The sequence below is a fragment of the Rhinichthys klamathensis genome, unplaced genomic scaffold, assembly GCF_029890125.1.
Source record: "Rhinichthys klamathensis goyatoka isolate OS25496 unplaced genomic scaffold, OSU_Roscu_1.1 h1tg000487l_1, whole genome shotgun sequence".
NCBI classification, from domain to species: Eukaryota; Metazoa; Chordata; class Actinopteri; order Cypriniformes; family Leuciscidae; genus Rhinichthys; species Rhinichthys klamathensis.
This window is the reverse complement of record NW_026606974.1, coordinates 1,106,995-1,129,027: the sequence shown is the minus strand read 5'-3', so window position 1 is coordinate 1,129,027 and position 22,033 is coordinate 1,106,995. Positions and strand designations below refer to the sequence as shown.

The 22,033-nt window shown below is 39.2% G+C and overlaps 1 protein-coding gene across 2 annotated transcripts in view; it reads left to right on the top strand.

Moving 5' to 3' along the window:
- Positions 1 to 22,033, top strand: part of aopep (aminopeptidase O (putative)) — a 114,146-nt gene that overhangs the window by 78,119 nt on the left and 13,994 nt on the right. For both annotated transcript variants that reach the window (XM_056237558.1, XM_056237559.1), the window contains exon 13: positions 14,981 to 15,097. In XM_056237558.1, the coding sequence (XP_056093533.1) occupies positions 14,981 to 15,097 (117 nt within the window). The remainder of the gene's footprint in view (positions 1 to 14,980; positions 15,098 to 22,033) is intronic.

Sequence of the window (22,033 nt, the reverse complement as noted above, 5' to 3'; positions counted from 1 at the left end):
AATGAATTATATCATTATAAACTGTCAAATATACAGGCACAAAAGTGGCATCCTGTAATAGCTGAAACATTATCACTGGATTTTACAGAGAATTTCTGTCAACCACAGCTGCATTTTTAGCATACATTTTGACAGAATTTTTAACCTGAGATAAAAGCAGCAGGACAGAATTTCCTTTGTCGGTCTTCCTTCTTAGACACACACACACACACACACCAAATAATATAAGCATGCTGTCAGGTCAGCGATATTCTTGATTATTTCGCTCTGACTCATGTTGTGCCTTTATAAATGCTTGTCGGCATGTGTTATGAGGACAAATCATAATTTCTGTCATGCCTTTCAAAGGGCAGCAGAGTTTTTTGATAATATCATGGCAATGTACAGCTTTTCATTTTTACCTGTCTGAGACTGTTGTGACTTGCTTCTTTGTACGATTCCTTACGTCTGGAATGTGAAGTTTTAGCAACTGAAAGATGGGTTAAAACAAGAGTAAGCAGGCTAAGAATTAAAAAAGAAACATAATCCCATGTAAATATAGCTATTTCATGCGATAATTGGTTTAGGCCTGATTTCCATACTGCAAGATGAGACTTTAAAGCATCTTTCCAGCGCTCAAATCCCAAAGCATTCCTTCCTTCCATTAGCTGTCTATACTCTAGTCAATGCAGACTTTGCTTTTTCGAGAAGTGAGAGAAATGCGATTTTCTTCTTATTCTGAAGATTATGAGAGGAGCTCTTTTAAAGGAGGAAGGTTTCATTCTTTTCTTCTCGCTTTCGTTATACCTCGCCGGAATGCTCAGCGCCGCCGCTCCCACCACGCGCATCACGCGCTGTGCGTAGGGCACCAAGTGCTGAGGGGGCACCAAAAATAGCCTAATGAAAAACCAATCATCAAACTTCTTGTTATAATCAGATTCAGCGCGTTCTTCCTCTTCATTCCGCAGCGGCGCCGAACTGCGGTCAAGTGGGCCGCGCGTTGAAAATACACGGTCAAGCCAGCCGCACATTTTTTTTTAGTATGCGCGTCTAATCGTGTACTTACGGTATGGGTGCTGAAAGAGGTCAAACTTGATTTTTAGACTCTATTTTCTGCTATTTTCCATCTTATTAGGACACAAATAATATATATTTTTTAACTATTTTAATGTTTGTATGCCTAAATATGATTAACATTAATTATTACATAATTTATTCATGTTCATATTCATTTTAATTATCCTTAATATTTTTACATTTTTATTTTTAATGTTTATATATATATATATATATATATATATATATATATATATATATATATATATTGTATACATTAATTATTATAATATATTTATTAATGCTAATGAAATGTAATAATAATGTTATTTATCATACATTTATTTTAAATTTGTATTGTTGATTTAATTATTAGGCCTATATATCAGGTATTAATGTCTATTTACTTATTTTTAATTTGAATGTTTATATATATAGTATACATTAATTATTGTAATATATTTATTAATGCTAATGAAATCTGTAATATTGATGTTAATTATCATACATTTATTTTACATTTGTATTGTTGATTTTAATGTTTGTGTATAAATAAAGTATACATTTAATTATTTTACATCATGTATAAATGTTTATTTATTTATTTACTTACATTTTTCATTTTAATGTAAATGACAAATATGATACAACAGGCTTTTGGTGGCTTTAATCTGTCAATTATCCATGAATTGCATATATGAACAATAAAAACCTAATCTATGAAATATGCTTGCATACCTGATGAATGAAACACAAATGATATTTAAAACACATGCACACACACACACACACACACACACACACACACACACACACACACACACACACACACACACACACACACACACACACACACACACACACACACACACACACACACACACACACACACACACACACACACACACACACACATATACACACAATTTATATATACAAGTATGTTATATTACTGTATAGTTTTTGGAGAAAAGGCAAACTCACCCCACACATCAAACTGCATTCTATCACTTACACCATGTCCCATTTTCAAACACTCATAAAAAGTGTTCCTTCATAGGTTTGCCCATTCTTACATTTGATTAATGTTCAGAGTGACTCTGACTATTACTGTAATTATTGTCAAGTCATTTTACTGTATAGTTTTCGAGAAAAGTAAAGGCAAACTCACCCCAATCATCAAAAGTGCATTCTATCACTTGCACCATGTCCCATTTTCAAACACTCATAAAAAGTGTTCCTGTATAGGTTTGCTCATTCTTTCAATATATTCCTGTTCAGAGTGACTCTTAATATTACTGTAATTATTTTCAAGTCATTTCACTGTATAGTTTTGGAGAAAAGAAAAGGCAAACTCACCCCAATCATCAAAAGTGCATTCTATCACTTACACCATGTCCCATGTTCAAACTCTCATAAAAAGTGTTCCTTTATAGGTTTGCTCATTCTTTCAATATATTCCTGTTCAGAGTGACTCTTAATATTACTGTAATTATTTTCAAGTCATTTTACTGTATAGTTTTCGAGAAAAGTAAAGGCAAACTCACCCCAATCATCAAAAGTGCATTCTATCACTTGCACCATGTCCCATTTTCAAACACTCATAAAAAGTGTTCCTTTATAGGTTTGCTCATTCTTTCAATATATTCCTGTTCAGAGTGACTCTTAATATTACTGTAATTATTTTCAAGTCATTTTACTGTATAGTTTTCGAGAAAAGTAAAGGCAAACTCACCCCAATCATCAAAAGTGCATTCTATCACTTACACCATGTCCCATTTTCAAACACTCATAAAAAGTGTTCCTTTATAGGTTTGCTCATTCTTTCAATATATTCCTGTTCAGAGTGACCCTGACTATTACTGTAATTATTTTCAAGTCATTTTACTGTATAGTTTTGGAGAAGAGTAAAGGCAAGCTCACCCCAATCATCAAACTGCATTCTAGCACTTACACCATGTCCCATGTTCAAACACTCATAAAAACTGTTCCTTCATAGGTTTGCTCATTTTTGCATTGGATTCCTGTTCAGAGTGACCCTGGCTATTACTGTAATTATTTTATAGTCATTTTACTGTATAGTTTTGGAGAAAAGTAAAGGCAAACTCACCCCAAACATCAAACTGCATTCTAGCACTTACACCATGTCCCATGTTCAAACACTCATAAAAACTGTTCCTTCATAGGTTTGCTCATTCTTTCAATATATTCCTGTTCAGAGTGACTCTTAATATTACTGTAATTATGTTCAAGTCATTTCACTGTATAGTTTTGGAGAAAAGTAAAGGCAAACTCACCCCAATCATCAAAGTGCATTCTATCACTTACACCATGTCCCATTTTCAAACACTCATAAAAAGTGTTCCTTTATAGGTTTGCTCATTCTTTCAATATATTCCTGTTCAGAGTGACCCTGACTATTACTGTAATTATTATCAAGTCATTTTACTGTATAGTTTTGGAGAAAAGTAAAGGCAAACTCACCCCAATCATCAAAGTGCATTCTATCACTTACACCATAGGTTTTCAAACACTCATAAAAAGTGTTCCTTCATAGGTTTGCCCATTCTTACATCTGATTAATGTTCAGAGTGACTCTGACTATTACTGTAATTATTGTCAAGTCATTTTACTGTATAGTTTTGGAGAAAAGTAAAGGCAAACTCACCCCAATCATCAAACTGCATTCTAGCACTTACACCATGTCCCATGTTTAAACACTCATAAACAGTGTTCCTTCATAGGTTTGCTCATTTGTTTACGGGATTCCTGTTCAGAGTGACTCTGACTATTACTGTAATTATTGTCAAGTAATTTTACTGTATAGTTTTGGAGAAAAGTAAAGGCAAACTCAGTCACTAGTGCATTCTATCACTTAACACCATGTCTCATGTTTAAACACTCATAAAGTGTTCCTTCATAGGTTTGCTCATTCTTTCAATATATTCCTGTTGAGAGTGACTCTGACTATTACTGTAATTATTGTCAAGTCATTTTACTGTATAGTTTTGGAGAAAAGTAAAGGCAAACTCACCTCGATCATCAAAGTACATTCTAGCACTTACACCATGTCCCATGTTCAAACACTCATAAAAACTGTTCCTTTATAGGTTTGTTCATTCTTTCAATATATTCCTGTTCAGAGTGACTCTTAATATTACTGTAATTATTTTCAAGTCATTTTACTGTATAGTTTTGGAGAAAAGTAAAGGCAAACTCACCCCAACCATCAAAGTGCATTCTATCACTTACACCATGTCCCATTTTCAAACACTCATAAAAAGTGTTCCTTCATAGGTTTGCCCATTCTTTCATTGGATTCCTGTTTAGAGTGACTCTGACTATTACTGTAATTATTTTCAGGTAATTTTACTGTATAGTTTTGGAGAAAAGTAAAGGCAAACTCAGTCACTAGAGTGCATTCTATCACTTAACTGTCACATGTTCAAACACTCATAAAAAGTGTTCCTCCATAGGTTTGCTCATTCTCTCATTTGATTACAGTATTACTGTAATTATTTTTAAGTCATTCTACTGTATAGTTTTGGAGAAAAGAAAAGACCAATTCACCCCCGACATCAAAGTGATTTTCCTTTAGAGGTTTGCTCATTCTTTCAATGGATTCCTGTTCAGAGTGACCCTGACTATTACTGTATCAATTTTCATTTCATTGTATCATTGTTAAACACTAAATTATTTTCATTTTTGAAGGCATTGTTGTGCAAACATACCATGCTTATTTTTATTTCATAATTACCATGTGTAATTTTAACTTACAGTATTTAATGTACAGTAGTGGACAAAATTACATGGAAATACATCATATACACAATGTCTTGCATTTGACGTATTATTGTCATTTTAATTTAGTGAAAACCTTGTTTTTAACTATAAGAAATGATTATGTTCATCATCCATTTGAGAAGTAATTTTTTTTTAAACCTTTAGTTCTCTTACGAGAGGTTATCTCGTATTGCGTAAGCTAGCTTACGCTACGGGAAAGATTCATCTTTTCTGAGAATTTGAAGCCAAAAAATGATCCTATAATTTTGTATCCATTGTCAACGCAGTTCAGCTGCAGCAGACCAAGAGCGGGCTAGCTAGCAGCTCATTGGTTCGCTCACAGAGAACTGCTTAAGCCTATGAGGAGACGCGAATGAACTCTCGACCAATGAGAATCTGACCCGCTCTCATTGCGTCAGAACCCGCCGAAACGGGCGTGGTCAGAGAGTATAAATAGCGTCCCAGGCTGTAAACTCTGGTTTTCATAGAATGAAGCGAGAACGCTAGGAGCACAAGCACGGCCAGGAACGCAATACTCGTTCCCTCATCTAGAGAGAACCGAGGTTGCGTTAGGTAACCGATTCGTTCTCTTACGAGAGGTTCTCTCGTATTGCGTAAGCTAGCTTACGCTACGGGAACACCTGGTCAACGCCGTGCGTGCTAAGCATCCACTAAGAGTCCCAGGGGAGACCCCGGGGAACCCTTATGAGTGGGAATAATTATATGTACCTGTGACAAAGGCCAGCAGAGCGGGCCGGAGATTGTGTAGTACATAAGCACATGATAGAGAGGGACAGAGCGAAAACCGGTCTGTGTGAATGACTCCCCATAGTGCAGCTCAACCAGAAGAGCTGTAACATACTAGACTGCTAGTAGTTTAGCCTGCAAGGCGGGAACTTCCAGATTGTAAAATCTGACAAAGGTGGAGGGGGAAGCCCATCCCGCTGCCACACAAATGTCATGAATGGAAATTCCGCTGGACCATGCCCACGATGAGGCCATGCCTCTAGTGGAATGAGCCCTGATGCCCAGAGGGCATGGCAGGTCTTTTAATGCGTATGCGGCTGCAATGGCATCAACTATCCATCTGGATAGAGTCTGTTTCGAGGCAGCCCACCCCTTGGTGCGCCCACCGAACGAAACAAAAAGCTGCTCGGATCATCTGACCGGAGCAGTGCGAGTAATGTATAATCTCAGGGCCCTGACCGGACACAGGAGATTAGAGTCAGATTCGTTATCGGATGCAGGCAGAGCCGATAGGGAAATAACTTGTGCCCTGAACGGGGTACCAATCGCTTTTTGGGACATAACCATGTCTAGGTTTCAGAACGACTAAGGAGTCATTGGGCCCAAACTCGAGACAGGAAGCGCTAATGGACAGCGCGTGAAGGTCTCCCACACGTTTTACTGACGTGAGCGCGAGCCGAAAGACAGTTTTGAGCGAAAGGTATTTGAGGTCCACGGTGTTTAGCGGTTCGAATGGAGGGGCTTCCATAGCTTGGAGAACTATGGAAAGGTCCCAAATCGGCACCGAAGGGGGGCGTGGGGGGTTCATCCTTCTAGCTCCTCTGAGGAAGCGGATGACCAAGCCATCTTTGCCCAGTGACTGGCCGCACCGGGGTTCAACGAACGCTGCGACGGCTGCCACATACACCTTGAGAGTGGACGGGGACCTGCCCTTGTCCAACATCTCTTGGAGAAAAACTAGCAAGGAAGGAACCTCGCATAACCGTGGGTCCAAGTTTCTGTCGGTGCACCATTTAGAGAACACAGACCATTTAGACGCATAGAGCCTTCTAGTAGAAGCTGCTCTAGCCTGCATGATCGTGTTTAACACTCCCTCTGGCAAAGCAACATGTAGTTGTTGATCACCCACGCATGTAGCGCCCAGCGCTCTGGGTGGGGATGCCAGATCGTGCCGCGAGCTTGGGAGAGGAGATCTGCTCTGATTGGAATGGGCCACGGGGCTGTCTGTGACAGCTGAGTGAGCTCCGGAAACCAAGTCTGACCCTCCCAACGCTGGGCTATGAGGAGCACCGAGTGGCGTGTTTCCCTGATTCTCTGAAGCACCTGTGGTAGCAGAGAAACCGGAGGGAATGCATAAAGCGGGCGGCTGGGCTAGCGCGTCCTCGCTCTTTGAGAAAAATATTGGGCAGTGGGTGTTCTCTTCTGAGGCGAAGAGGTCCACCTCTGCTCTGCCGAATATTCGCCACAGCTTTTGGACTGTAAGAGTGTGCAGGGACCATTCCCCGGGGGGAATGGGGTTCCTGGACAGACTGTCTGGACCGTCGTTCAGATAACCCGGCACGTGCGTCGCTCTGAGCGAGAGCAGGTGACACTGAGACCAAACTAAGATGCGTTCTGTCAGCCGGAAGAGATTCCTGGATCTGACTCCACCCTGACGGTTTAGATAGGAGACCACGGTTATATTGCCCGAACGGATCAGCACGTGGTGACCGTGAATTCGCGGAAGAAAGCGTGTGAGCGCGTTCTCGACCGCCAGCATCTCCAAACAGTTTATGTGGAGGAGGCTCTCCTGAGCTGACCAGGGGCCGAAGGCCGGTGAGCCCTCGCAGACCGCACCCCAACCCGTGTTGGATGCGTCTGTCGAGATGACTTTTCGGCGAGAAAAGGTCCCCATGGAAACACCCCGCTGAAACCATTCTGCCACAGTCCATGGGTGCAGAGCTGTGATACAGGTCTGCGTTACCTTCATCAGCTGGCGGCCCGTGGTCCACGCACGGTGAGACACACGGCTCTTCAACCAGAGCTGAAGCGGGCGCATGCGCAGTAACCCCAGCTGGAGCACCGCGGAGGCTGAGGCCATGTAACCCAACGCCTTCTGAAAAGTTTTCAGAGGTGTGAGTCTGTTCATCTGAAAAGATGCGGCGAGACGCTGAACACGGCGCGCGCGCTGTGTTGACAGACGAGCCGTCATCGTGACCGAGTCTAGCTCTATACCCAAGAAGGAGATAGTCTAACTGGGTTGTAGTGCGCTCTTTGTCCAGTTGACAGAGAGGCCCAAAGCTTTCAGATGGTCGAGGAGAACTGTACGATGAGACAGTAGCTCTCTCTGTGATTGTGCCAAAATCAGCCAGTCGTCCAAATAGTTCAGTATTCGCAGCCCCTGACTCCGCAGGGGGGCGAGCGCCGCATCCATGCACTTCGTGAACGTGCGGGGTGCTAGGGATAGGCCGAACGGAAGGACGGTGTATTGATAAACCTGGCCTTCGAAGGCGAAACGTAAGAATGGCCTGTGAAGGGGATTTATCTGAATCTGAAAGTAAGCATCTTTCAGATCTAGTGAAATGAACCAGTCCCCCTGGCGCACATGCGCGAGGAGTTTTCTGATAGTGAGCATTTTGAACGGTCTCTTCATGAGAACTTTGTTCAGAAATCTAAGGTCTAAGATTGGTCTGAAGCCGCCGTCTTTCTTTGGAACCAGAAAATAACGGCCGTAAAACCCCGACTCGCTCATAGATAGAGGAACTCTCTCTATAGCCCTTTTGCACAATAGTTTTGCTATCTCTGAACGGAGCAGTGTCACTGCTTCTGGGTTCACAATAGTTTCTAGCCGCGCTCGGAAACGTGGAGGGCGGCGGTGAAACTGTAAGCGATAGCCTAGCCTTATTGTGTTTAGCACCCACTGGGAAATTCCCGGAATAGCTTCCCACGCTTTGAAGCGTAACGCTAAGGGGTGAATGGCTACATGGTCCCCGTTGCTGCATATAAAGGGCTGCGCGGGCGCGCTCATAGTGTTTATGACAGCGGGACTTACACTCAGAGAGGAGTTTAAGGGCCGTGTAACAGAGTGAGCAGAGGTGGGACGCGCGCACGGGCTCGTGGGCGCGCTTATGCACTCTGAAACTCGAGCGGGTTGGAACCGCTTTATGAGAGTGGGCTCTGTGAGAAACACGGGAACTGAAATGCTTTTGTGTATGCGTGAACACAGTGTTGTGGGCACATTTTCTACACAGGAGGCTTTTATGCTCTTTTTGAGACTTCTCTGGGTCGCCGTGAAAACGGCGTTTGTGCTCATGCAAGCGGGAAAGGGGACCGGCTTGGTAATGGCGGGGTACACTGCTGTAGTAGCCGCGTGAGCGGGGACTAACAGAGGGCGAAACTTTGACGGCGGTCCGGCCGCGGCGGGAGAGCGCCGTCTTTTCCTCAGCTGTGCTAGGCAGACTTCGAGTGATCAGGTTTCAGCGTGATCCTAGGCCGAGGCCCCCGAGGAGGCGGCGGTCTGTGGCGGCTGTCAGAGCGAGAACGAGGGCGGCCGCCCTGGCGTCGCTGAGAAGTCTGACTGTGCTGAGCTGGGCGCTGGGGTGGGGCTCGTGCAGGAGGCTGGTCACGTGAGCGGCCTGCAGAGGAGCTAGCGCGACGAGGCAGAAAAAGATTCATGGCCTGGGAGGCTTTCTGGAGGCGCACTAATTCCTCCTCGATTCCAGCGCGGGTCCCAGAGGATTCTCGGGCCGAGGAGGCGTGAGAACCGGACCATTCCTCACTGTCTGAAGCGAGAAGCGAACAGGTTTCCTTGATGTCCGCGGCGTCATCGGAGGCGACAGAGCGGCCACTCGGCGGCAACTGCATGTCCGGAAGCGGCGGAGAAGGAGAGCGGGAGGCGACAGGCTCCGGCGGGATGAACGCTTCTAGCTGGGGTTCCGGCGGCCTCTGAGAGCGGCGTTTCTTCTTCCGCGGCGAAGTCAGAGGCGGCGCGGAAGCAACTTTAGTGGCCTAAAGTCGAGCCCGCAGGGTCGACAACGGCATGTCCTCGCAGAGATCGCAGCCGCCATCGGCGAGGGCGAGCTCGGCGTGCTCCAATCCGAGGCAGAGAGCGCAGATGACGTGGCGGTCTCCAGTCTCGAGGGGAGCGCGGCAAGAACCGCAGGAGGATTTACGAGACATCTTTAAAAAGACGCTAGACTCTTTTAGATACAAATAAGTATAGGAAGCTTTTTTGTAAAAAGGATACAAATCCGTCGGATGGCGCTAGCTCGCAGGACGGCTGAAGGTGACGAAGATGGCCGGCTTCCTCAGTCTCCCAGATGCTCGCTAGAGTTGCCTTTTCGACGACGGCGGCTTCCACTTTTTATGAGTGTTTGAAAATGGGACATGGTGTAAGTGATAGAATGCACGTTGATGGTTGGGCTGAGTTTGCCTTTACTTTTCTCCAAAACTATACAGTAAAATGACTTGAAAATAATTACAGTAATATTAAGAGTCACTCTGAACAGGAATATATTGAAAGAATGAACAAACCTATAAAGGAACAGTTTTTATGAGTGTTTGAACATGGGACATGGTGTAAGTGCTAGAATGTACTTTGATGATTGAGGTGAGTTTGCCTTTACTTTTCTCCAAAACTATACAGTAAAATTACTTGACAATAATTACAGTAATAGTCAGAGTCACTCTGAACAGGAATATATTGAAAGAATGAGCAAACCTATGAAGGAACACTTTTTATGAGTGTTTGAACATGAGACATGGTGTTAAGTGATAGAATGCACTAGTGACTGAGTTTGCCTTTACTTTTCTCCAAAGTTATACAGTAAAATGACTTGAAAATAATTACAGTAATATTAAGAGTCACTCTGAACAGGAATATATTGAAAGTATGAGCAAACCTATGAAGGAACACTTTTTATGAGTGTTTGAAAATGGGACATGGTGTAAGTGATAGAATGCAGTTTGATGATTGGGGTGAGTTTGCCTTTACTTTTCTCCAAAACTATACAGTAAAATGACTTGACAATAATTACAGTAATAGTCAGAGTCACTTTGAACAGGAATATATTGAAAGAATGAGCAAATCTATGAAGGAACACTTTTTATGAGTGTTTGAACATGAGACATGGTAAGTGGTAGAATGCACTAGTGACTGAGTTTGCCTTTACTTTTCTCCAAAGTTATACAGTAAAATGACTTGAAAATAATTACAGTAATATTAAGAGTCACTCTGAACAGGAATATATTGAAAGAATGAACAAACCTATGAAGGAACAGTATTTATGAGTGTTTGAACATGGGACATGGTGTAAGTGCTATAATGCACTTTGATGATTGGGGTGAGTTTGCCTTTACTTTTCTCCAAAACTATACAGTGAAATGACTTGAAAATAATTACAGTAATATTAAGAGTCACTCTGAACAGGAATATATTGAAAGAATGAGCAAACCTATGAAGGAACACTTTTTATGAGTGTTTGAAAATGGGACATGGTGTAAGTGATAGAATGCACTTTGATGATTGGGGTGAGTTTGCCTTTACTTTTCTCCAAAACTATACAGTAAAATGACTTGACAATAATTACAGTAATAGTCAGAGTCACTCTGAACAGGAATATATTGAAAGAATGAGCAAACCTATGAAGGAACACTTTTTATGAGTGTTTGAACATGAGACATGGTGTAAAGTGATAGAATGCACTAGTGACTGAGTTTGCCTTTACTTTTCTCCAAAACTATACAGTAAAATGACTTGAAAATAATTACAGTAATATTAAGAGTCACTCTGAACAGGAATATATTGAAAGAATGAGCAAACCTATAAAGGAACACTTTTTATGAACTATACAGTAAAATGACTTGACAATAATTACAGTAATAGTCAGAGTCACTCTGAACATTAATCAAATGTAAGAATGGGCAAACCTATGAAGGAACACTTTTTATGAGTGTTTGAAAATGGGACATGGTGTAAGTGATAGAATGCACTTTGATGATTGGGGTTAGTTTGCCTTTACTTTTCTCCAAAACTATACAGTAAAATGACTAGAAAATAATTACAGTAATAGCCAGGGTTATTCTGAACAGGAATCCAATGAAAAAATGAGCAAACCTATGAAGGAACACTTTTTATGAGTGTTTGAAAATGGGACATGGTGTAAGTGATAGAATGCACTTTGATGTGTGGGGTGAGTTTGCCTTTTCTTCAAAAACTATACAGTAATATAACATAGCCTACTTGTATATATAAATTGTGTGTATATGTGTGTGTGTGTGTGTGTGTGCATGTGTTTTAAATATCATTTGTGTTTCATTCATCAGGTATGCAAGCATATTTCATAGATTATGTTTGAATTGTTCATATATGCAATTCATGGATAATTGACAGATTAAAGCCACCAAAAGCCTGTTGTATCATATTTGTCATTTACATTAAAATGAAAAATGTAAGTAAATAAATAAATAAACATTTATACATGATGTAAAATAATTAAATGTATTCTTTATTTATACACAAACATTAAAATCAACAATACAAATGTAAAATAAATGTATGATAATTAACATCAATATTACAGATTTCATTAGCATTAATAAATATATTACAATAATTAATGTATACTATATAAACATTCAAATTAAAAATAAGTAAATAGACATTAATACCTGATATATAGGCCTAATAATTAAATCAACAATACAAATTTAAAATAAATGTATGATAAATAACATTATTATTACATTTCATTAGCATTAATAAATATATTATAATAATTAATGTATACAATTTATATATATATATATATATATATATATATAAACATTAAAAATAAAAATGTAAAAATATTAAGGATAATTAAAATGAATATGAACATGAATAAATTATGTAATAATTAATGTTAATCATATTTAGGCATACAAACATTAAAATAGTTAAAAAATATATATTATTTGTGTCCTAATAAGATGGAAAATAGCAGAAAATAGAGTCTAAAAATCAAGTTTGACCTCTTTCAGCACCCATACCGTAAGTACACGATTAGACGCGCATACTAAAAAAAATGTGCGGCTGGCTTGACCGTGTATTTTCAACGCGCGGCCCACTTGACCGCAGTGGCGCCGAGCAGAGACAGAGAGCACGTCAGAAACACAGGACAGGGTGTGTGTGTGTGTGTGTGTGTGTCATGTGTTTGTTCATCTGAGCCTCATTGGTCTGTCACTGCTCGTCAATGTCAGAATATTTGAGATGACCAATCAAATCAAAGTAGGCGGGCTTTATGTTCACAGACGCTGAGCGCGAATTTTAACAGTGCAACTCGACGCTTCAGTGTACGGTCAAGTGCGAGATAAGATGTAAGTAGCTAAACTTAACTTTATTTGACAGTTTTTTTTAGGTCATAAATGTTAAACGAATGACAAAAAATAATTAGGCAAACTAATATAGTTTTGTCTAATTTCGCTATTTTGAACTGAAAATAGGCCTATGTAACATGTAGCCTAGTGTAATAGTTTAGGCTATTGTCATTGTGAGGGGACAAGAAACATGAACAAAGCCGTTTTCATCATGTTAGCCACAGGATTAATAATGAATGTGTACATATTGAGAATAAAATACAAATTGTAACCTTTAGAAAATTAAAAAAAGCCAACTTTAGGAGGGGAAGAGACAGGGCAAGATAAAAACAAAGAGAAAAGAGTGTGATGCTGATGAGGAGAGAAAAATAATCAGCTGCCCACTGACATGGTTTTAAAGCTGTTGTTATCGATATATATTTTTTTTTTTTTTTGCCTTCACAACATCTTAAAATGCACATCTGTAGTTCAGAAAAATCCAAAATTTCCCCCGAACACCCCTAACTAACCTGCCTCAAATTCGGAACCCCAGTGATTATAAAACCATGCCATTGCATGGTAATGAAACTAGTTAATAGTAAGCATTAGACCCTAAACTAAAGTGTTACTTTTTAATTTTTGCATTTTTTTTATAAATCATACCCTCATTGGGGGCTTAGCCCCCCTAAATGAAAATCCTAAATTAAAATGTTTTTTTTTTTTTTAGGGGGGGGGGGCGGGGGGGCATCATAAAGGAATTATGCTTAGGGCACCAAAATGGCTAGCAGCGGCACTGGGAATGCTCTTCCCACTCCGAGCTCGTGCTCGAAACGTGCTTCTCTTTTCCCGCTCGGCTCTCTGATGCGCTTCAAAGACAGCATTGATGTCTTATTCAACCTTCTGAAAATGCCGGCATGGTTTGTGGATGCTATTTGAAACCTGTAAATCATTTTGTGGTGTGTTTCATCTGAGTCTTTATCTACGTTTCACATTGTGCCCGATCAAGTCTTATTTAAATTATGAATGAAAAAAAAAAATCACATTGAAAATCTAGGGTTCTAAATAAAATTGAATCCTAAACTATATAAACAGAAAGTATTATGATTTAAAGCATTTGAAACAAAAAAAAAAAGAGAATGAAAAAGAAAGTTACTGTATGATTCTTCACTATTTCACTAATAACCAATCAAATACATTTTGATGTTTTTTGGTTGGCATTTAATTTCTTATTTTACTATATTTAGCAATAATAAAATATTGTAAATATTTAAATAAATATAAAATAATGTCAGTGTCATATGATCTTGCAGAAATCATTCTGATATGCTAATTTGGTGCTCAAGAAACATTTATTATTATTTATTATTTTATAACATTTATTATTATCAATTATCAATGTATTTTTTTACAATAAAAAACCTAAAGAACAGCACATTATAAGTGTCTGTTCTCTCATACATCTTTGTTCTATAAAAGATGTAATTCCTTTTTAAAAAAAAACCTACAGATCTCAAACTTTTGAACAATATACATATATGGAGGACCTCACTGTATATGTTAGCGGAGACGTCATGCCCATTTAAACCAAGAGACATATATCACAACTGTTCAGTGTTTTTAACCATATAATGTTTATTTTATGTTTATGACATTTTAAATACAGATAAAAACTAGCAAAAACATTTATAGTTTGTAAAATATAATTCGGTTTGCAGGACTTTGATTCACAAAAAGCACTGCACAATGCTGAGATAAGCTGCAGTTCGCCTTGCGGTGTCAGTTCTTATATGCTTTAAATTTGTTTGTTTCTATAAGCAACAAAATACATGGAAGACTAAATTGATTCTGGATTTATATATGCAGTTGCAGGCCTGATATTCTGGAATAGAGACAGTAAATGCGTTAATAATGCATGTTCTCGCTCCGATAATTCAGAAGTATAATCGGATATGATGACATGAAAGCTAAAGTAAAGTTTTATTATATTATGACCCCCCCCCCTTCTCCCAAAGTGGTGCCCCCTCAAAAATACTAAGTGCATGACGCCACTGTACGTTAGCTATATGAAATTATTCACAACCCTTTTGTTTTTCTGTTTCAGTTGAGTCCAGAGCAGCTTGTGCTTCTTTTGGAGTTTCTTCTAGAGGAACCAAAGCTGAGTCTGTCTACGCTAAGACTCCTTCAGACTACTTATAACCTACAGGCCCAGGATGCTGAGGTAATCAACACACACATATTTACACCATACACTCTTGCATTTGACTGGTTACTTTGCCTCCAGACCTGCTCCCAGCATTAGTTCTGCTTATCCATCAGTATATTTATCTTGAGGATACCACAAAACAGTCGACAGTTTCAATAATTACATTGAATTCTAGGTTTAGACAATCAGGAAACTAAAAAGATTAAAAACATATGTTTTATGGCTTCAGTGCTTTCATAATATATCATATCAGTGTCTTAGTAGTTCATAGTTTTCTTTTCAATGTTAAAATAGTTTCTTCTCTGCCAGTTTAATACGCAGGGATAACTGTAACTGTAAGTTACCAAGAGTTTGAAGGTTCAGGAGAACTATTTGAAAAAAACAATCATTATTTTTATTGAACGGTAAAAGTGTTTTTAATACCTTCTTTCTTTTGCCGTTTCCTCTCCACACCTTTTCAAATATTGACTAGAGGCAGGCTAAACTCATTTGTCACTTCTCCACCAACACCTCTTATGTTCACAGCTGAAAAACCACACCAATCCATCAGTCTTATCATTTTCTGTTGTTCTCCTTCTTGAGTTTGTATGCCGTAACACTAATACTGCTGACATTTACTCTTCTACCTCAGTGAATAAGTTGCTTGCATTTATTTGTAAGTAATCTCATCATTCTGTTTAAGATAGAGAGGTTTCGAAAATATCATGTCTACTTGAATTCCCTGAAACGTCCTCTCGCTTGGCCGTATCAGACAAACGCAAGTGAAGCTATCTGATTTCTCCCAGATTATGGAGAGTTTTCTTCTTAAGACTTACAGGGGTTTCGGGCCGTGCTCTGTTCTCTTTGAGAAGCGCACGCTAGCCAAACGCTAACCTCTGTGGTATTTGCCTCCTGATTCAATTACTGTCCCGGCAGCCAATTAGGCCACGTTGTGATACTTAGTCAATTCAGAGGAGGCCAGCTTCTGTTTGGGAGCAAAATTTGGCAGACCGGCAGTGACCTACCACAACGTTCTTTTGAAACGAAGCACTATTTGGCAGCACGAATGATGTAAGATAATACGAAATGGTGACCACAGTAAGTCCCAGACTACCACAGTTAGTTTCAAACCGAGGCCCAATGGGAGGTTTTCATCAAGACCTTCCAGGAAAAACAAAAGGCCCTCTAAAAATAAATCAGGTTATTACTACCACGTGCCCCTCCCTCCGTCCCACCCGCTCTCTGGCTTCTTTTCTCTGCTGCTTCTCCCAGGCTCCGACGGTCATCTTTTCTTTCGGGCAGATTTAATTCTCCTGCCCGCTATAGACATTTTTTGACCATTCTGAAGCACCGTCACCATTTAGCCTCCTTTTTTCCTTTCATGAATTCCTCCTGACAGATCATTTTCATGTTTTAAAATAGACGTAAATCTTTATTAGCTGTGCACAATTATTAGCTCTGCCTGTAAATCGCTTTAAGGTCACAATAAAAATGAGAGGTGTGGTCGGCGCCACTCAGTCTATGTGGGTCACGACTGGGCGTTGTTCTCACATAAGAAATGAATCACTGGATATTTCATAATTAGTGGTACTTGCAAAGGCAAGCATGGCCATTAATATTGTTTAAACTAAGGGTTAGGGATTTAAACCAACCCCTAACCCTGATTATTAAACTCGTCATGACTCGTTTACAGACGTTTGAATTATGCCTCAGATTGTGTGGCTTGTTGAAGAGAGGTGTGCTATTTACTTTTGTAAAGCGATCAGACTTTTCATTTTCACCTGGTGCACAGTAAAATGGGTGGAATCATCCTGTAGACTTATGATGATGGAGGGTTCTGAGCCATACCTAGACCAGAATATCATTAAGAACTAGGGCTTGGGATCTTTTGACTGGACCTGTAAGCAACCATCTAACAAACAGCCAGTGTAGCCTGGCAAACACCTTCAACATTATATCATTCTGGCAGTTTTGCACATATTTAGTAAGGAACCACCTAGCAATGCCCTCGCAATCAGTCAGTACCTAACAACCGCATAGTAACAAGCTAAAACAACTCAGAACAGCTTACCAACTGCGTAGTGATGCCCTGGCTACTACAGCGTCTTATGTGGTCGTTTTGAACAGACAAGCACCACTTGTTGTTTTGTTTGCTTTGAATTTTCTTGAAAAAATGTAATAATTCAATGTGTGTGTGTGTGCCTGCGTGTGTGTACCTGGTATTCCTTATGTTATGGGGACCCAATGTCCCCACAAAGATAGCAATTCCAGTCATTTTTGACCTTTGGACTTTTTAAGGGCTTCTTAAGGAAAACTGCTTATAAATTATACAAAACAAAGTTTTTGAAAATGTAAAAAATGCAGAAAGTTTTCTGTGATGGGTAGGGTTAGGGGCTAGAATATATAGTTTAAAAGTCATTGGTCACACTTTAGATTAGGGTCCAATTCTCACTATTAACTACGACTTTTGCCTCAATAAAATCCTAATTACTGCGTATTAATAGTTAATAAGGGAATAGTTAAGTTTAGATATTGGGGAGGATTAAGGGATATAGAATATGGTCATGTGCTTTATAAGAACTAATAAACAGCCAATATCCTAGTAATAGGCATGCTAATAAGCAACTAGTTCATAGTGAGAATTGGACCCAAACGAAAGTGATTGTCTATGGAAAGTCCCCTTAAAATATGAAAACCCAACATGCGCTTTCGTGTGTGTGTGTGTGTTCGAAGATATTTTGTTTATACTTGAATTATAAGGGAATAAAGAAACTATGATTCATTTAGAAGAATACTAGAGGGTCAAATTTAGGATGCGGTTTAAGTTAATCCGCCTTCAGTACAGCCTCCATTCCATTACACAATATCGTACTTCAGAACCCTGCGTAGGAGTTTCTGAGGTGTTTGAACAGTATTTGGGATGGATTCCGCTTAGATTAGGAGAGAATAGCACCTCTCAGTCCTTGACGCGGGATGTGTGCCGTGTATTTCGTGCGAGCACAGGCAAAAGCATGAGGGCTAAGCGTTGTGGTATGCTGTTTCATGTGAGGACTCGTGTGCGTGTGTATATTGCGCGTGAGTGCGAATACCATCTGTTGGTCAGGCACACAGAACGCATTGTATCACAGCTACTCTCAAAACCCGGTCACAAAGTTCACACGGACAACCGGCCAGGAGGAGAGCGATTGATAAAAGGCATATCAGAAGTGCTCTGTAATAGTATGTGTGTTCCTGGAAAAAAATCACATGAATCGTAACATGGGCTGCTTGATGAGAGATCAGATGACACCCGTTCCACTTGAAAAGCATTTTATTGGAATCCAAACAACATGAAACGGTGACAGCATAAAACAAGAATCTTTTTCATTTACCACACATAGTCAAGTATTTAAAACCTCGGTGTAAACATTTTTACACAGAAATTAGGATTCATCAGTAGGCTGATGCACTTAAATTAAAGGTTTAAAATAGTCGGCTTTAGAAACCTGGAATGTTGTTAGCCAAAAAATATATATATTTATTCATATTTGTATTACAAAAAAATCGCTAACACTTTAGTTTAGGGTCCAACCTAAAATCCTACCCAATAAACTTAACATCTACCTTACTAATAAGCAATAAATTAGGAGTTTATTGAGGCAAAGGTTGTAGTTAATAGTTAGTTAATAGTGTGAATTGGACCCTAAATCAAAGTGTGACCAAAAAATCTGATAACTAGTAACAACGTAAAATAAATAACATACAATAATTATTATTTATTCTATGGTATAATATTGAGGAAAAGTATCTACAATTAAATATATACACTACCACTCAAAAGTTTGGGGTCGGTAATATTTTTTAAATATTTTTGAAAGAAGTCTCACATGCTCAAGACTGCATTTATTTGATCAAAATATAGTAAAAACAGTAATATTGTGAAATAGTATCACAATTTAAAATGACTGTTTTCTGTGATGACAAAGTTGAATTGTCAGCATCATTACTCCAGTCTTCAGTGTCACACGATCCTCCAGAAATCATTCTAATATGCTGATTTGGTGCTCAAGAAACATTTATTATTATCCTCTACCTACATTGCGTTTTGCAAAAATGTACTGTATAGAGGTACGTTTTTCCAATAAGCCTGTTGAATTTTTTTGGACAAGTAATTACAAGTGATTCTGAAACCGGCACACTTGGTTTTACTCAAATATCTTGCTTTTCGTGTATGAGAGCTCCTCTTTCGAGAGCGCAAGGATGCGTTTCCACCTGTACAGGTGCAGAAAGGCCATTAAATGGTGATTTGAGCATGTATTATGTTCACTGTGGGGGCGTGCTTTCTTTTTAGAATAATCCTTTTTCCTCAACATCAGAATGAGAATAATGTGTGTATGCACCTGGGAAATTTTGCGTGGGAACTTTTTCTGTACTCAATAATTAATGAATGAGACCGAATGACTAACACGTTTCACTAAAACTTATAACTACAAGAAAGCACAATACTCATTAACCAAATAACTTAAAATGCACAGTAATTAAACTCACAGATCAGACAGGGACTTCTGGGATGATCTCTTCCTAGGGTGACGTGACCCACATCATTTAAAGGTTGCGCTCTTGACGTATTATGAAATATTGCATCACTGGTGATAAATGACCTGAGGCTTTTGTCTGGTTATGATGGAGTCCCGCCATCTGCTGTTTCAGGAAGTTCTTGTAAGGCTGGCGTATCTTTATATCAATCTCGGTGTGTGCATAATGTCACCATGTGTCCAACAGGGCTTAACCTACTGGTTTTAAAAGGCACGTATTGGTATATTGGCATGTGACCGTTTGGAAATAAGCTTGAGTACGCATGGTTACGGGTTTACATGCATGTGTGTCGCTGTGCCCTCCTCTGTGCCCCGTTTAGACCTGGTCCGGCAGCTGCAGAGGGGATCAGAGTTGAGCTGCATTCCTGGGGAGACCCCTGAGGCAGGACAGCTGCAGTCTCTCTCTCTCTCTCTCTCTCTCTCTCTCTCTCTCTCTCCAGAGACGCAGTAATTACACGGGACATTCCACAATTTATTACTGCAAGCAAACGTGTACATGCACACAGAAACGCTCCCACAGATGCAGTGTAATCACTGATGCTCATGGCATGTTACTTTAGTCTGCTGTGGACACAGAGGTCTGCCAATAGTCATCAGACATACTGACCTCACTTTAAAGGAACAGTGCACCCACAAATGGATGGATGACATCATCTACTCACCCTGAAATTCCTATGATTGTTCTACACAAAAAAGTGATATCTTACAGAGCGTCCGCGTTGCTCTTTTACGTATAATTTCTGCATTCATTTATACATACTTCCCTGCTACACAGAATGCAAAAAGCAGCAGAACAATTGAACAGTACCTGGATGATGTAGCACATCTGTTGAAGTTCTGAAGTGTGCAGCTAGTCGACACTGTGCCATCCCATGAGGCCACTGGCTCTAAGATGACAAATATAATTAAATATATACACAACTGTTCAATTGGTGAGATCTTTCAATGTTTTTGAAAAAAGCCTCTTATTCTCACCAAGGCTGCATTTATTTGATCAAAAATACAGCAAAAGCATTAATATTGTGAAATATTATTACAATTTAAAATAACTGTTTTCTATTTAAATATCTAAAAATATGTCACTTTTTCCTGTGATGCAAAGCTGAATTTTCAGCATCATTACTCCAGTTTTCAGTGTCACATGATCCTCCAGAAATCATTCTAATATGCTGATTTGATAATTGATTTATTACCAATGTTGAAAACAGTTGTGCTGCTTAATGTTTATGGAAACAGGGTGATTCTTTAATAAATAGAAAGTTCAAAAGAACAGCATTTATTTGAAATAGAAATCTTTTGTAAAGTGTCTTTACTGTCACTTCTGAATAATTAGATACATCCTTGCAGAATAAAGGTATTAACTCATTTTAAAAAAAAAATCTTACCGACCCCAAATATTTGAACGTTAGTATATGTATAAATGTATCAAATTTAATTACATTTATATTATTTAATATAAAAAAATTAGTGTATATATAAATCTATATAATTAAATTAAATGTGTATTATTTAAGTTAAATTCAATGTGTATTTAAGTTAAATTATATATTTTTTAGGATGTTTTTAAATACATTTAAATTTATTAAATAAAAACATCCATCCAGTAGTCCACACTGTTCATATGCTAGACTTAAAGCTTTATGCAAGAAATAGACTGAAATGTAAGTAATTGGATGAACTATCCCTTTAAGCCACCAGATCATCATTTAAGCAATTTTTCTCTCACATTCACCAATACCTCTTAAATCCTTCCTCCTCCCGTCAGGTTTAATGAGTGAGATACCTAATGCTGCGTGCGCATTAAGTTTATTGGATTCTTCAAGTGTCCTTAGGTTAGGTTAATGTAGGTCAGGCTGTCTGACTGAACAAAATGTCTTCCTGTTGTGGGAGTTTAGATCATTGTTATCATTAACTGTTACCACACCCCAGGCGAGAGGAACCTTTATCCCATACACACAGGTTTGCTTGCTGTTTGTGTCTAGACAGATGTGCTATGCTGTGTGTGTATCTGAGGTATTTGCCTTTCTGCTAATTACTGATGTGTGTTTTCTCCAGTATGTGGCTGTCGTCACTGTGGCTTCTGTGGGCTGCGAGTGGTTCTGTGACCCTCACGGGAAAGCATTTTGGTTTTCTTTTTGTGTGTGTGTGTGTGTGTGTGTGTGTTCTCGTATATGTGGTTTATTATGAGGATACAAATGTCTATAATGACATAGGTATTACAAAATAAACATGGTTTATGAGACACTTCCTGTGTCCATGGAAAACCAAATGGCTTAAAAAACATAATAAAAGGTGTGTGTGTTTTTTTTCGAAATTCAAAACAAGCAGAAAGTTTTCTGTGATGGGTAGGTTTATGGGTAGGGGGACAGAATATACAGTTTGTACAGTACAAAAACCT